The 18,120-nt window shown below is 38.9% G+C and overlaps 1 protein-coding gene across 1 annotated transcript in view; it reads right to left on the bottom strand.

Moving 5' to 3' along the window:
- Positions 1-18,120, bottom strand: part of COLEC12 (collectin subfamily member 12) — a 140,919-nt gene that overhangs the window by 29,063 nt on the left and 93,736 nt on the right. Inside the window, exon 3 of the mRNA XM_034762735.1 lies at positions 720-842. Within this exon, the coding sequence (XP_034618626.1) occupies positions 720-842 (123 nt within the window). The remainder of the gene's footprint in view (positions 1-719; positions 843-18,120) is intronic.

Below are 18,120 nucleotides of genomic sequence, written 5' to 3'. Positions count from 1 at the left end.
ACCACCCTGTTTACCCCCTCTTCCAGATCATTAAGAACAATATTCATTATACTTTTGAGCTCCTCAGATAAAAAGTATTAATACATTAAGTACAGGAGTACTTGTGGCACCTTAGAGACTAACACATTTATTTGAGCATAAGCTTTCGTGGGCTACAGCCCACTTCTTCGGATGCATAGAATGGAACCATCCAAAGATGTGGGCGGTAGCCCACGAAAGCCTATGCTCAAAGAAATGTGTTAGTCTCTAAGGTGCCACAAGTACTCCTGTTCTTTTTGCGGATACAGACTAACACGGCTGCTACTCTGAAACAATACATTAAGTGACACCATTCTTGGCCCCTCCTTTACACAAGATGAACTCTAGGGGTGGATCCTGGTACTTGTGTGGAGCCTTACTGAAGTCCTTGGCTCTCCAAATTAATACGCTTCCATACTGAAAACTGGTAACTTAATTATATATATATATATATAAATCTCCACAAATGTCTAATCTAATGTCAAAGCTTTATAGCTGTTTGAAAAAGAAACTTCAAAGTTTTTCTAATGTAGACTATACCAAACATACAATGAATCATGTTAACAGAAGTTTAATTCTGCAATAATCTCATAACTGAATATAAAATAAATCCATTCTCCTCTCCATCTCTTTCTAATACTTGGAGCTCCTGCTTGGATTCCTGTTTGAAAGTGAAACACTGTGACAGATATGGTACATACCTTTGTATCCCAGAATGGCTACTGTTATTGTTAGCAAGGCACACAAAATATATAGTAATATGATGGAGAACTTCAGTGCCCAGTTATTTTTACATTTGGTACATTGAGTCCCCTCCTGAATACCTGCAAAAGAAGATGGGACTTTAAAATCGTGTCAAAGAGTAAATCTCAGCCTTTATTGGGGTTTCTTTGTCTAAACCACATACACAGATAATAATTGTACACATACTTGTCTACACAGCAAGTGAAGGCTAACATTCCATGGACTCCAGGCTCACTATAGCCATACTTTAGTGATATGTTCCTTTTTAGGTTTCAGATGAGTAATAACTGGATTCAATTTAACTGGAAAACCAGATGTAGCTTTATTTGGAAAAAACCCCCACTATTATCATGAGTCTAATAATGACACTAGGTTGCAATTAAGCCAAAAAATTATGGCAATATTCTCTGTCTAGATCCTGATGGTAATAATTCAGTTTTAGCATTCAACTTCCCTGCACTGTTAGCAGTGGGCGACATATACACACACACAAAAGTAGAACTGAAATTAAGTACTACTCTGAATGACCGAAAGGAGACTTTTGCCCTATTTGGCAACCTTTATATTGACACATGGACTTAGAAGGAAAATATTAGCACTTCATTTTATTTGCACTGTGTAAAATAAGGTTCATAGGAAATTTAGCAACGTAGTTAGACTGGTATATCTCCCTGTGTGGACACCAGCAGGAGTTATATCAGTATAATTATGCTACTCGTAACATTTCCCCACATAAGTGAGTTCTAAAAAAGAGAGAATAGGGAAAGGAACCTCCAGTTGTGAAAGAAAATGAACCTTTGGTATTTGGCTTTTTACAGAAGATACTGATGTTGGACTGTTGTGGGACTCTTCTGTCAATGATCATAGGTTATAGCACATACATAAGCATTGCAAGCTTTTATTAGATTATCAAGAAATGCAGGGGAAACAAGGACATATAAAAAACATTAGAACATGAAGACCATGTTGGAATGAATGGACTAGACTGAGCCCTCATTAGGCAAGGATGAATATAGCCCCCAGCATCTATTAAAAATGAACTTCCTTGACTACTAATGGAGTCACCAAGGAGAGAGCTTTAGTAGGTTGTGTGTACCAAATTACTGAGCTAATGAAAACTTGCTCAGCAACTTTTTATGAGAAAATTATATTTCCCGTGGGGATCAACCCACCAGCTGATTTTACTTTTCGCCAACTTGTGACCTTCTGTACAGTGCAATTCTTCAGGGAAATGCACAGGCAGCTTCAGCTGTGTTTATTGAGGACTGATGATAGAAATAGCAAGTTAAGTCAACTCTTGTTATCTCAAAGAGTAACATGTTCTAGTGGTTTTCTTAAATCTAAAGTGCTTTAAAAAGGGATTTTCATATTGCGGCAAATTCAAGAAGAGAGATTTATATATAAAATAAGTTTATTTAATGAGTTATTTTCTCAGTCCACTTTGCTAGTGTTATTTCATATATCAGGCTTGGATAAGACTGAAATGAACACCTCACAGGCCAGCTCCTTCTTACACATTATGGTTGTGGTGAAGTCACACCATAATCTTATTGTTGTGACATCACATTTTGTTACAATGGGATGGATGTGATGTCAGGAATTCAATATTATGAAGTCACTGTAGGACATAGAGGACAAGCTCAATTGGGAAAGAGCAATTCCTTTTCCAGATGAGATACAAACTTCTCAGTAAATTGATATATGTCGCAAAAAATGGTGGGAAAACAAGTTAATACATTTATGTTCTAAATCTAGGTTTGTTAGCATAAGCCATGTGGCCAGAAGCTCCAGGGGGAAAGGGCTCTCTGCTCCGTCTCTTGGTGAAAAGAGAAAAGTCCTGATAAAGAGAGCTTCATTTGCATAGGCTATCTACCCACAATCCTGCTAGTGACACTTGGGGAGTCACCATAACTAGACATGAACTTGGATTTGGGGGGCAGTGGGCTCCCAAAGCAGCTTGGAGAGGGGAAGGGGATTTTATCTTGTGAGAAAGAGCTGGCTTCTACACAGTCTTGAAGTATTTGTGAGAGGGAGTTGTTCTGCCTGTTAACAGTCCCTAGAGAAGGAACACAGTTTTCTGGGTGGGGACTTGGGCCTGTTTACTTATTTGTCAAGAAGATCCCCAAATACACTGAACACAGATCTTCTTGCTGTCATTAACAGCTTGGAGGGAGGGTTACTCTTCTGGACTGTGGTATTTGTCTTATGTCAGGAATACATGGATATTCATTTTGTTCCTGATAGTGGCTGGCCTTCTGATTAATTAATTAAATGGAGAGGACTACTAAAGATGATGAAAACCTGGATCTGTCTCAAATGAGAGAATAGGTTTTGAACTATTTCCAATATCTCTGGTGGAGCTTGAACAGTTTAGGTTTGCTTTGCTTAAGGTCCATCCAAAGTTGGTTGATCTGGTACATAAGAGGCATTTGGTATGCATTGTGAATGTGGTCTCATTAAAGTTGCCTTGTGGTTTGTTAAGGTATTTTCCTTTATAAAGGAAACAGCCATATTAGTCTGTCAGACTAATAAGAGGCAACATGGGGAAGGATTTAGAGTGAGAGTAGGGTATATGTAAAAAACTGCAGCTTGGCATAAAATAGGTACCTTCTCTCAACCTTTATCATGGGAGCACAGAGACATGGCTTGAAATCCATATTCAATCTTTAACCAGGCAAAACTTCCACTCGAGTTAATGGCATTTTGGCTATTTGGAGCCTGAGTATAAAGACTACAAGATTTAGCTTATAGTGAATCAGTGTTATCTGGCTAGGTTTGTAACATCTCATTTGGAGATCTTTAAATTAACTCAGTGGAACCAGTGTAGGACATTTTCCGACAAAGGGAACATATGTAAATCACACAGAACTGGGCTTAGCTTGAATCAGATCTTTGTTGTTCCCAACACAACATACTCCACTATGCATTCTCTACACATGGTTTTAATGCTCATCTGCTCCCAGACATTTGTCACTAGCTTTGCATACCAAAAAGTCAGGGTCACTTCCGGATGATGAGCATTGCTCACTGCTGACTTTATCAACATTTAATAAATATCAGATGTGACATGCTGTGCCTTGTTTCATTTGACACACTTTTCTTTTTCCTGACTTATTTTAATACGAGCTTTGTTTTTTCTATCTCTCTGTTGGGAAGACATCTGGCCAAACAGACAGCAAGTCAGTACAAAGGGATCCTGCTGGCTCACATGTTTTGGGGACCTCCATCTCTGTGAACCAAGATCGTCACAATAAACATGCATGAGAGACATCCCCCTGTTACCAGCCTTTGTAGTATTTGTTTTTATAGCATTACATTCTAGTGACTGGGAACTTTGTTTTCCTGCAGGGGGTATCCATCTGCAGATTCCTTTTGTGCTACAGATAAGGCAGTTTTTTTTTTAATTACAGAAGGCTAAATGCATATTCCCTTTGCGAGTATGCAGATACCTTATCAAAAGCCAGATGCCTCAAACATATTCTGTTTCAAGGACCATAATTTCAAATGTTTGAGTGTAACATGTATACTGTACAGATTTTCCTGCCAAATATTTCTTTTGAAATATTTTTCATTGAGCTCTCTTCTTGGCTCTTGCTTCAGGAACTTAGGTGGCCTCATAAAATCTGTGCTATAATGTAGAGCTGTGATGAAGACACAAGGTTCCCTACATAACCATGACAAAAAAGCATTGGTAAGATAACTGAAATATTGGAAGAATGTAGTGCAGGAAGCCAAAGTCAATGCACTATTTAGGAAAATTCCTTTCCAGTGTGATTCAATATTGATACAGCATCTCTTGTAGCATGCAAGGAAGGCTTCAAGTGTAGTTTACAGGCACCTTTACAAAACATTATCTAGAATCATGGATAACTAGAGTCATGCACCTAAATCCATATTTAGTCTAATTTTAAAGAGGCTCAGTACAAGCAATTCCCATAGAATAAACACGGCGAAGCAGATTTTTAAATATATTTAGTTGCCAAAAGAGGCAGATAGGCACCTAGTGGGATTGTCAAAAGCACCTAAATGTCTAACTTCCTACTGCCAAGGGGAGTTAGATGCCTTAGCGCTTTTGAAAACTCCACAAAGCATTTATCTGCAGATTTATACATCTAAATACATTTGAAAATCTGATCCTAAGTAACTAAAATCAAGGACCCAAGTTTGAAAATTTTAGCTGGTGTACTTGACAAGTAAAATCATGACGCTTTAGCGTTAAAGACTGATAAATCTTGATAAATACCTTTAAGCATGAGGAAGGCGGTCTAATATCAATGGGGCATAAAGAGGCAATTTTCAGACTTTGGGTCCTACATTTATTCATCCAGATACGCATTTGGGTGTTTGTATTGACATCCCAGACACCTAAAATAAGTATCTGACTGCCTGAGTGACAATTTGAGCACTGAAGGGGAAAGATTAGGTGCTCAGACATGAAAACTGGGCTCAAAATATTTAATATTTGGATCTGCTGGAGTATTAAGGGAACAAAGGGCATATTGCATTAGTATGTTCTCTGCTCAGGTTACCAATGTTAACCTTCAGTAAAGCTTGGAGATTGTAGAATCCAGGCAACCACAAAGTTTTAGCTGAGATTTGCAACTTTTTCCTTCATGTGGTTTTTATAGGTTATTAACCTACTGCTTCATGGTATGAATCCATATAAGCCCAAGTGAATAGTTAGGTTATAAATAGCAAAACTGATGATTCAGATAAATTCTGATAGTTAACATACCTTAGAAAGCAAGAAGTCTGTAAAACATTTAAATCACTGATTTTCTAAAGTTTACAAATTACAAACATAGGCTGATTTTTGTTGATTTTTTTCAGGAACATCCTCTCTCTGTTATTTTAGAGGTTGATTCTGCATCATAAAGGCTACAGTGGGCATTGAGGGTGCTCAGCAATCACAGGATCAGGCCCTTAGACTATGGTTATTAAGTACTATATAATTTAGGGCCAGATTCTGCCACCCTTACTCAAGCTGAGTAGTACCTTACTCCACAATTCTTCCCTTTGATTCCATAGGGCTCCTCAGAGAGTAAGGTACTGCTCAGAGAGAATAAGGTTGGGAAAATCATGTTGGCCCTTAGTTTATATATTAAACACACAAAATCTATTCTTAAAAGAACGTATGGTTGCAAAGTCAAACACTCAAAAGTTAGGTAATGCCAGAATTAAAGTTGCCTGTACAATGCATTCCCAGCCTCCTCACCCAACCAATCCCAGCTTCCATTCTCACCCCTCGCTCTTGGTCCTGGTCTTCTTGCCTGCTGGTCCCAGTCTCTTTGCCCAGCCAGTGCCAGTCTCTCTCCCTGCACCTGACTCTAATGCTGGTCTCACAAGTCTCCTCCTCCCAGTCTATTTCTTTCACTCCCCGCTAGTCTGGCCTTTTGTTCCATCTGCATTTGAATCAGATAGATTCCTGCTCTATGCTGCCTAGGTGTCAGCAAGGAGGTCATTGAGAGCACAGGTGAGATGGACTCCCTGCTCTCAGTTCCTGTGCCCAGCCACACACCAGCCCAGAATAGCTGGGAGCAGCTGTTACAGGGAAAGTCCAGCTTCACACCTCTAGCTGTGGGCTGGGGCATGCTCAGTTGCTGTGTGAGGATGATGCATACACAGTCTGGTCAGAACTAGGAGCTGTGAAAGTCTTAAGCATGCTCAGTGAGGACAATCTTTGGATATTTTAGCTGCTAAAATAGAAGTCTCTACTGAGCATGTTCAAACTCTGATTTTTCAAATTCTTATTACATGGCCAGATTTTCACAGTGATAGTAAAAGGCACAAAGGCCACCCTCCTGCCAAATTTTGAGTTCTTGCTCCAAAGCATGGAAAAAGTCACCAGAATTTTTTAACACGTACAAAACAATGTATTTTCCCCTAGCCTTGTTCTTAGAAATAGCTGAACCATTTTGGCTGAAGTTTTCCAATATATTCAGCCAGAAGCAGATACCTGACATGGAAAATTTCAGCCCAAATGGTTAAAGTTTGGCAAAATTATAAGTAACTGAAATTAAGGTTTTATAATGGGAAGTGTTAGACAACCTTAATAATAGGCAGCACTACCTGCCCTGCCTATCACACTTCTGAAGTTACATGAGAATCTCAGGTTTCTTTAAAAAAAAAAAAAAGTTTCTAGCTGTACTGGTTTCAGAGAAAAGCTTGATAATGTGATTTACAAAAGCTCAAAACCAGAAGGCAAATAAAAGAACCCAGCATTTATTATTTTTTTAAATGTAATGATTTTTAAACCAATCTTATGATTGGGGCGGCTGAACTCTAATTTTTGAATACTTGGGGTTGGCAATACTGGAGATACTTCAACTTCTATTGAGGTTAATGGGAATTGAAGGCACTTAGCACTGCCCATGAACCTCTAAGGCTGTCAAAGACATCCAATGGAATTAAGTAGAATTCCAATAGGATCTGGGAGCCAAACTCATATAGGCCATGTCTACAATTAATGGGGATTGATGCTGCTGTGATTGATGCCGTGGGGGTCGATTTAGCGGGTCTCCGCTAAATCAACCGCAGAGAGCTCTCCAATCGACTCCGGTACTCCACCGGAACGAGAGGATTAAGGTAAATCAACAGGAGAGTGTCTGCCGTTGACACAGCGCTTTAGACACCAGAGTAAGTCAACCTAAGCTACGTCAACTCCAGCTACCTGAATAACTTAGGTCAACTTACTGCGGTAGTGTAGACAAACAAGGCCTTAGACACCTTTGAAAATTCCAGCCTCAGTGCTTTGCTGGATCAGGCTCTAAATTCTGCACATGCGAAAAGTAGGGAAAGTTCTTCACTGCAAGATCTATTCTGTCACATGTCGTGGTCCCTTTCCATGAATCCATTATCCCCTTCTGACGTAATAAAGGGTCCCAAATGGCTGGCATTATTTTCTCTGGAAAGCTCCCAGCATCAGAAATACTTTATTATGTGCAGCATACACAATCCCTTTCATTAAAGGAGGGAAGAACTCTTGTGATTCAGCTTGACCATCATCTCGCACTTATTTATATAACCCAGCCAGCATTTTGGCTTTGTACTTGTTCATTGTAGAATACAGAATGAATTGTCAAGGTTCCTAATTATACACCTCAACAACCATAACCATTTAATTATATAGTATTACCAAACAATGTCTTGCAGTGATTAAACATTCAATACCTTAATTAAAAGGGTACAGAAAAGGTCTAGCCACAACACAGGCAAACCACTGAGTGTCTGAATGGTATGTTACACAAATATTATGAGGAAAGCTGTAGGATTGTCATGGTAAATTTTGAAGAAAATCATAGATTTGTTATAGTACAATGTCAAGCCATAGAAATGTGGTAAGATTATTAAACATTCAGGGGACATGAGATCTTTTAAACTGTTATATTAAAACAATGCATCCAGATCTAAGATCAATCCCCAAAAACAAGCAGCAAATGAGGGTACTTTGAAATAATAGTCTTCAGCGGGTGAGCTATCACTGCATTCAATTAATGCAAATCAAGCAGATGATCACTGAGTGCACTGCCCTGGAAGTAAGGAAATCCAATTAAAACCACTCAGAAGAAATAAAAACTAGAACTGCTAAAAGAATTTAAAATTGTGTATGAATTAAGGAAGTGTACACTGACTCACAAGACAGCCAAAACACCAAGTAGCATTCCAGCTAAACATTTTTTTCAAACTGAGCCACATGTGTGCACACACGCACGCAGAGGAGATTTAGGCAGAATAACTGAAGAAAATTCCAAACAGTAAGATTCATTGGATTGTGCACGGCTGCTACTCTGAAAATAGTCTCCTTCGAGAAGAAGTGGAGCCCCATTGTTTGAGTAAATTAAAACTCAACTGAACAAAAAACTGGAAAATATATAGAAGGGAGCTGTCCTACAGAGGCAGGGCATTTAGCCAGATGGCCTAATATGTCTTTTCTTTCCTTAAATCTGTATAATTCTATGATCTTCAATTCTTAATCAAAGCAAGGAGCTTCATCTTGAATGTTCCCAATGGAACGTAGTTCCTAAATAATGTTGTATAATTTGAAGACCAATCAATGTATCTGATCTTTGTTCCCTAATTTAACTTACCTTTTGTTTTTCCTTCAGTGTAATGTATTAGACTTAATTTATATTAGTCTAAATTTTTATACCATGGTATCGGAGTGAGAGTGATTTCGGTAATGGTATCTTGGTAGTTTTAAGGCAGAAGACATAAGAAATGCTTGCTTCGTTGCTCTTGAGCTCCCTTTAACAGGCCAGGTTAAAGAAGTACCATCATAGTCCTGGGAGAAGCTCGTAAGGGTTCTTGGTTATGATGTTGAGCACCAATGATATTTGCATGGAGAAGAGGTTTACTGGGGAAATAGTGACATTGCTTGGGGCAGATGAAATTCCCAGGACCCTTTCAATCAACCTTTGCATTACTATTTCCAGACTTTTTGAGTGCTCTACTTGGCAGCCTTAACATTCTTTTAACATAGATTTGAAAAAATGAAAGCATGTGCCACTATTTTGTAAAGCACAGAGGAACACTCTCTTGCTCAATATCTATACACAATGAGGCAAGGGCTCCTTCTTTCACACACATTGTCACAGGCCATATTCCATAAGCCACATATATTACAATGAAAATTTCATTCAACTTTCTTATGCATTCATGTGCAAATCCAAAGAGGATACTAGGAGACTAACTGTTCCGTAGAAATGTCTGTAAAATTTATATTTATGCACATGTGCAGTGCTAATGGAATATTGTAGTTTTATTGTATAACAATACCCAGTGTGCATCCATGAACTATGTTTTTAAATTCTTACAACTCAGAAGATCCAAAACGAATTTTCACCAGACCAGTGTAAGACGCATCTATGCCCTTGGGAAGATAGTCCTGACAAACACCAAGCTTCCATCAGTTCCCACTGCCACGCTACAGCTGTCCAAATAAGGTCCCAAAATATTTTACAGCAGAAAAACTGCATTGTCTTTTTTTCCCCATGCTTGCAAACTGCAGAAGCATCTTTACTGAAATTTTCAGACTGAACAAATGTGCCACATTCCAGTTGAAAAAAATAAAATAATGAAAATGATTGGGTATCCTTAACTATAGGCTTCACAATATAGTCCACCTAGAATATAGTAATGGAAAACTGACAATACAGAATTGGAGTAAGTAAATCATGAGTTAACAGCTTCAAATTAATATATAGCCCTTATCCTGCTGCCACTGAAGTCATGGCAAAATTTCTATTGACTTCATTGAAAGTACGATTAAGTCCATAATGTAGGAAATACTTTTTTTTCCATATGAAAAGTCTAATGGAGGGTGCATATAATGAGGTGCATGAAAAAGACCAAGTTGAGCATAACAGGACCTCATGTAAGAACATGAATATGGAAAACACTTGGACTCCATCAACTATGCATCATTTATTTATCAGGCTATGGCTGTGGATGCGCATTGTCCAAAACCATTTCTGATTAGCCTTTCCCATGGTGTCACCAGCATGCTCCAGCTCTTAATAGCATATGGTTGCACTTCATCACTGAATAGAAGAGGAAGATCTCTAGACACATTACATCAAATTCATCTTAATGGGAGTGGTTACAAATCCATTGACTACAAATCCATTACTAATCTTAATAAACTGCATGCCCACCAACAGAAAGAAGTTCAGCTCAGCTTTAAATATTGTTCTACTGAAAAAAGACCGGGTATTAACTTCTTTGCTCTCTCAGTTTCCTGGCAGACACACTTCTTTAGGATCCAATTACCTTGCTATAAAGTAAGCTCAGCATGAGCTTCCCTCACCAGACCAGAGCCTGTTTCAGGCAGTTGTGCCAACGCACAAGGGCTCTGTAAGGCAAGGAAGCCACAGTTCTGATTAATGGACTTCTCTCTGTCTAGGACTAGCACTCCATAAATTTGGGAAATTATCTGCAATTGTGATTTTACTTCTTATTTTAAATTCCTTTATATTTTGGGGTGGTAATTTTCATGGCACTCTAGTTCATAAAATGTTGTATGATGCTCCCAGCACACTGGCAGAACAGGGACTAATAGATACATTTTTCCCCCCTCTTAATTAAGTTTTAGAAATAAGCAAATGCTGCATTCTACCTTTCTTTGCAAACAGCTTATGAATCATAGAATTAAATCTGCTTGTCACATGCTAGAAATGAGAAAAAAAAAGCCATTTGATATGCGGAATGGTGTTCTGTGCAGTTTGTATTTACAGTCCAGGTAAGCAATCAATAATAACATAAACCCTGTTGAAATAATATATTTACTATGCCCCTTATGCCAGTATCTTCCAATTCGTATGTAAAGGAATAAGTCTGTTAAGTAGATAAAAATCCTACTGCAAGTGGTAAAATATATTAGTCAACAAATCTGAAAACCCGTTAAATGTATGCACATCTGCCCAGCAACAATTTGTCACGTTTATACATAGGGAAAATTCATTGAACAGCCACCTAATTAAGCAATAAACATGTTACCGCAATAAAAATAAACTTTACTATAGTATGTGCTGGCTGTTAAGTGTGTTAAAAGAACATATAACCCTTACTTGATAGTTTGTGAAAGCTTGAAAAAATATTAATTGTAGGCTTTTTGAAATACCTTTTATCATCTGAAATGGCAAGGAAGGGAGAAACTGTATTTTCACTTTAGTAAAGAACATTACTGAAAATTTTGAAAAAAGGCAATGTTACAGACAACACAAAATCTTGGCTCATGACCGGATGAAAGCATGTGGTAAGTCTGAAAAGTATGTTTGCTTACTTGGAGGTGAATACTACTTGGAGCAAAGCAGACAGGAACGTAGGTCACTGCACTAAAAAACTCAGGATCCCAATTCTGATCTGACTTATACAAATATAGCCTCAATGGTTCCGACAGTTACCTCTGATTTATATGAATGCAAGTGAGATCACAATCAAGTCTTCACTCTTCACATTTTCGTTTAAAAAAATTAATACACAAGCAAGCACAGCAACCTGTTTATAAAACAAACTAAATTGCCTTCATGTCTTCAAAATTCAGAGTCACTGAGTCCCCATTATGCTTTCATGCTCAGCAAAATTTCAGTTGAAAAATAATTTTGGTTTATTAGGAGTGCAAAAATGGTCTAAAAATGTCTGTTTCTAGGGTTAGAGGTTCTTTTGTAGTTCTATTTAACATAAAACATTTTTAGTTGGTTGCTTGTAGGTCAAGCTTCAGCTCAGAGTGAATCTTTCCATGTCTGAACTATACACGCCTAAAAAGCAGGATGGGGAAATGCTGATGGACTATTAACTATAGCTAATGCCACACCATGAACGGTACAGCTTTCAATGTGATCTTGAAGTGTTCACATGTGTTTCATAAAATATGAATTTTGTTAAATATATTTCACAAATCACTCCCCGTGATGTGTGAGCATCTTATTCAAGCCTGCACAGGATGAAAATGTTTGAAGACCTAGGCAGAACACTTTCACAGCAGAGACTATTGTGTTTGACTACTTTGCATGCTTTTCTTGTTCTTTACTAATGGCTTGATGAGCAAGAAAAGACAATTTCCTGTACATTGGTACAGCATTGCTCGTTTGCATAACTTTTGTCTTGCATACGCCTAATAAAAATATATTGAAATTCTTTTTAAAGGTGGACAGATTCAGCTCATATAACTGCTGCTGTGATAGTATTTTTAACTGACAAGATCCAAGGTGTAGTTGCTATAATTGTATAAAACCAAGTAATTAGGATGCAGAGTTACACAATTAAAAGTGTCACTTTGACATGGATGTAACCTTAAAATAGATGCAGCCAATAGACTAACCTTGAGCATCTCCAGTTGTTTTAATCTGTCAGCTGGAAAATGTTCTGGCAGCTCTTGTGTCATAGAATCAGATGTGGCTATGGCCAGCCAAGGTATCATGCTCCCTTAGAACATCTAAGGTTGGTCTAGTCTGAAACACGAGCTCCCTTTCTCTTCCCATCCCTATTTTCTCAAGATCTCTGGTCAAGTGAACAGTGTTTTTTCAGAACTGCGTCTTCCTAAGTATTTTGTCAGGGATGCAGTAGCAAATTTAGGGCAAAATCTTGCTGCATAGGAGAAAGAAACTAGAAGATAGAAGAGCAGTCATATTTTAATAGCCATTTAATTTCCTAACTATTAAAAATACTATATTTTATTGAGCAATGCTGTATTAAGGTCCAAAGCTCCATGGGTGTGAGTGGCACAAAGTGTCCCTCTTGCAACCAACTCAGCAGTGGACACAAACGGTGCAAGAGACGCAAACTGGGACAGGCCACAGCTTTCCTCTCCACTGGCCTGGTGTGCAAGAGGGGAGCTAGCTACACTCCTAAAAGTATATAGCACCTGATGTGCTCTGCATGCACACTGGCGAACTCCTGCTGGTATGATTCAGCACCACAACACCCCAGTAAAGATAAAATAGAGCCCATAATTAGTATTGGAAAAGAATAATGACTACCACCCATTAGAGATTTGAAAGGGACTCCAAATAAAGGGGATGAGTGTGGATCAATAGCTGTACTCAGTACCCTGAGACACTGAATGATTTTACTTACAAAGACCATAATAAAAATGTTTGTTCTAGGAACAAATAGGATGAATCAGAAGACATGAACTCCGGATATGAATGAAAAGCCTGTTTGTGTCTAGCACAATTGGAGATATTGTTTAGGAACAGTTCATCCATGTGAAACTATGACCCTGTAATACTGCCAAGGTCTGTGAGAGCTTTGGTGAGTAAGCTCTGGTTCTGCATGCTAATATTGCAGAGTCGAGCAATCTTATCTGCTTTGTTTTCTCCAGGGAACATGTGCAAGTTGTAATGTGTAACACAGTTATTATGTTTATTTGGGCATAGGCTTTCGTAGGTAAAAAACCTCACTTCTTCAGATGCATGGAGTGAAAATTATAGATGCAGGCATTACATAATGACACATGAAGAGAAGGGAGTTACTTCACAAGCGGAGAACCAGTGTTGGCAGAGCCAATTCGATCAGCGTGGATGTAGTCCACTCCCAATAATAGATGAGGAGGTGTCAATTCCAGGAGAGGCAAAGCTGCTTTTGTAATGAGCTAGCCACTCCCAGTCCCTATTCAAGCCCAAATTAATGGCGTTAAATTCGCAAATGAATTTCAGTTCTGCTGTTTCTCTCTGAAGTCTGTTTCTGAAATTTTTTTGTTCAAGTATAGCTACTTTAAAATCTGTTATAGAATGTCCAGGGAGATTGAAGTGTTCTCCTATTGGCTTTGGATGTTACCATTCCTGATGTCCGATTTGTGTCCATTTATTCTTTTATGTAGGGACTGTCCGGTTTGGCCAATGTACATGGCAGAGGGGCATTGCTGGCACATGATGGCATATATAGCATTAGTAGACATGCAGGTGAATGAGCCCTTGATGGTGTGGCTGATGTGGTTGAGTCCTCTGATGGTGTCGCTAGAGTAGATATGGGGACAGAGTAGGCAACGAGGTTTGCTACAGGGATTAGTTCGTGGATTAGTGTTGCTGTGGTGTGGTGTATAGTTGCTGGTGAGTATTTGCTTCAGGTTGGGGGGCTGTCTGTAAGCGAGGACTGGCCTGCCTCCCAAAGTCTGTGAGAGTGAGGGATCATTTTCCAGGATAGGTTGTAGATGTTGATAATGTGCTGGAGAGGTTTTAGCTGGGGGCTGTACGTGATGGCCAGCGGTGTTCTGTTATTTTTCTTGTTGGGCCTGTCCTGTAGTAGGTGATTTCTGGGTACCCGTCTCGCTCTGTCAATCTGTTTCCTCACTTCCCCAGGTGGGTATTGTAGTTTTAAGAATGCTTGATAAAGATCTTGTAGGTGTTTGTCTCTGTCTGAGGGATTGGAGCAAATTCGGTTGCATCTTAGGGCTTGGCTGTAGACAATGGATCGTGTGATGTGTCCTGGATGGAAGCTGGAGGCATGTAGGTAAGTATAGCGGTCAGTAGGTTTCCGGTATAGGGCGGTGTTTATGTGACCATTGCTTACTTGCACTGTAGTGTCCAGGAAGTTTTTACCCACGAAAGCTTATGCCCAAATAAATCTGTTAGTCTTTAAGGTGCCACTGGACTCCTTGTTGTTTTTGTGGATACAGACTAACATGGCTACCCCCTGATACTTGACAGTTATTACGGGCCAGCTTCACCCATTGTTTCTACTCTTTCCGGATGCTTAAAAGAGGGCAAATTTACAATTCTGAATTTCTGGGTGGCCCCTCTTCCTATAAAGGGCCACGCCAAAGCCCCAGAATTGGATATCCCTGAATTTTGGGGAAGTTTGTATCCAGAATCAGAACCCTAATCTGTGGCTTAGGCCCATCTCCAGAGCCTTCTTCTGAGCTGCTCACCACATTTTAAAAGGGAGATTTTGGCTATTTTGTTGGAGTGCTACTTATTTCTTGACAAGAATACAAAAATGGATAGAGGGGAAGAATGAAAGTTCTGTGAATGAGCTGTCAGTATGGATTGGGGAAAGAGTATAGGAACAATGGGAGCCCTAAATCGTGCTTTCTGCAACTGCACAAAAATGAGTCAACAACGTGCCCTGTAATGCCAGTGATTGTTAAAAGGCCCAGTGCAGAAAGTGGTGCCTTTGGACGACAGTACTAGATAGTAACGATTCATTGTAATTTATCTTGGCAGACATCCTCAGATCTGAAGTGACCTGTGTTTTCTAGAAAATTTGGAAGGTGCCAACTTTTTAACATGGATGTAGAAGATATTTACTGAGGCAATCTTGTTTAGATGGCATTTGTTGATGGTCACAAACTGTTCAATCAATTTGGTCTTTATTATCCTGTTCTGACCACAGTGGCTATTGTGACCATGTGTCTTGGTAACAGAAATATAAGTAAATGTTGCATTCTAGAACCATTTGCCCAATGAGCTATTTTACATTCTACAAATCTAGTAAGTGATATAACACATGAAAGAAATGCTGAAATGCTGTATCATTTTCTGAAGTATTGGACACCTATTCATGAAGGGAGCAGTATGAAAATATGTTCTATTGGGGACTCGGGGATGGCTTCCTTAGCCTTTCCATCTCAGTTCTCTCACAAAGCAACTTGTCAGTTTTTTGACAAGGTAATTGGTAAAGTTGTCACTGCAGCTGCCTTTTATTGCCAACAAATGTGAGTCCCAGTGAGCTGTAGCTTTAATTATTCACTATTCTAGCCTCAGAGGGGAAAAAATTGCTCTGCTTTCAGCTGTAACTCTCTCCAGGGCCAGGAAGGGAAAGTGAAACATGCCTTTTAGGATCTGCAATGTGGTTGTGAGTCTGCTGCTTCTTCCTTCAAAAATGGCACAATCAATGTAGGGATTGTATGAAACACATACGCTTGAATGTGGCAGGTTCTGGAACACATCTGGACCCAGCCCAATTCTCATAATGGGCATTCTACTAGAGAAAAGCTCAAACAGATGGTTGTTTTTTAAAAAATATAGTTTCCAAGATTTGTTGCAGACATGACATCATTTTTTTTCACTTGCTCATCCAACAAAGAAGATGAGAAGAAAGAAGAAAAAAAAAAGAGGAAACAAAGAAAAGAAATCTCTAGAATGCGGACAGATGAACCCTCTTTTGGACACAATTATGCTTCATTACCTCTGACGGCTGTTAACTGCTTATATGCCAGAGTAATATTGTGGATGCCTTAGATTAACAGTATCAGGGGGTAGCCGTGTTAGTCTGTATCTACAAAAACAACAAGGAGTCTGGTGGCACCTTAAAGACTAACAGATTTATTTGGGCATAAGCTTTCGTGAGTAAAAACCTCACTTCTTCGGATGCATCCGAAGAAGTGAGGTTTTTACTCACGAAAGCTTATGCCCAANTCATAATGGGCATTCTACTAGAGAAAAGCTCAAACAGATGGTTGTTTTTTAAAAAATATAGTTTCCAAGATTTGTTGCAGACATGACATCATTTTTTTTCGCTTGCTCATCCAACAAAGAAGATGAGAAGAAAGAAGAAAAAAAAAAGAGGAAACAAAGAAAAGAAATGTCTAGAATGTGGACAGATGAACCCTCTTTTGGACACAATTATGCTTCATTACCTCTGACGGCTGTTAACTGCTTATATGCCAGAGTAATATTGTGGATGCCTTAGATTAACAGGTCATTTGCTGCATTTCCCAAGGATGCCTAAAATGCTGTAAAGAAAAGATTTAAGGACTGTGTCTTCCAACTTATCTGTACAGTGCCTGGAAAAACTGAACAAAAGAAGAAAATCCCTTTGAATTCTCATTCAGTTTCAATGTTGGGATTCTATGCCAAGTCCCAGTGGCTTGAATCTAAGAGTATTCTGGTTCATCAATACTACTTTTATATGGAAGCTGAGCCAACTTCTTTTCACAATTACTCTTGCGGATCCCCACAGACGTGAATGGTACTGCTCCAATGTATCCGAGAGCAAAATTTGGCCTGTCAACTGTTGCCTGTCAGTGTTATCTGACTGCTTTGTAAAACTTCTAGCAAAAGCACAAGCTGAAAATAATTCAGTTTTGCTGAATCAAATTACCTCACACACTCTGTGTGGCCTGAAAAAACTAGCCAGTTTCAAGAACTGGTAGTTGTTTATTTTGAGAGAAGATGAATGCTAGATTCTTTGCATTGTCTGCCTCTAAAAATATATAAATATTTGCTTTCTTTGATTTAGACTTTTAAAAAAATGTGCTTACATTTATTTAAGTGGACTGGATTTGTTTATCAGCCATTATTGACTGAAATTCTGTTTTCTTACAAGACTATTATGCTAGATAGGTCAATAGCTGATGGGGTAACTTACGCTACAGGTTAAGTTAGTTTTTGGATGTTCATGCACATCCCATTAACCTCCAATTCAAGCCAATGCACATGCATTCAAATTGGCAGGATTTGTCTCAAAATCTGCATTTGTGTGATCAAAGAAACAGTTATGGACTCTCAAGTGAACACATCATTGAGGGAGCATTTGTAATGTGGATTTTGAAGACATTTAATCTGAATATTACTATTAAAATTAAAGTATGGGTATTTTAAGTTTGGCCCCCTCTAAAACTCTTCACATTTATCCTCAGTGTAACTCCACCACATAAATCAATGGAGTTATTTGCTCTCAACTGATAGTCCTTGGTGCTGTACAGAATATGGAAGAGATGTGACCCTTGTCCCACAAGTGGTTTTACCATTTAAGGCTCTAATCCTGCAACCCAATACATACTTCCCACTGGAAGCACTCAAAGGAGTGAGCACTGAGCCCAGCAGGCAGTGCTGGAAGGATCAGGCTTCCGTAGAAACGTCATAAGACTGTAAAAGGAATTTTCTTCCTTAGCATGGAGTTTCTTTCTTCTGTTAAATT

Source organism: Trachemys scripta, chromosome 2 (genome assembly GCF_013100865.1).
Source record: "Trachemys scripta elegans isolate TJP31775 chromosome 2, CAS_Tse_1.0, whole genome shotgun sequence".
Classification (NCBI taxonomy): Eukaryota; Metazoa; Chordata; order Testudines; family Emydidae; genus Trachemys; species Trachemys scripta.
This window is presented reverse-complemented; position numbering and strand designations above follow the sequence as displayed.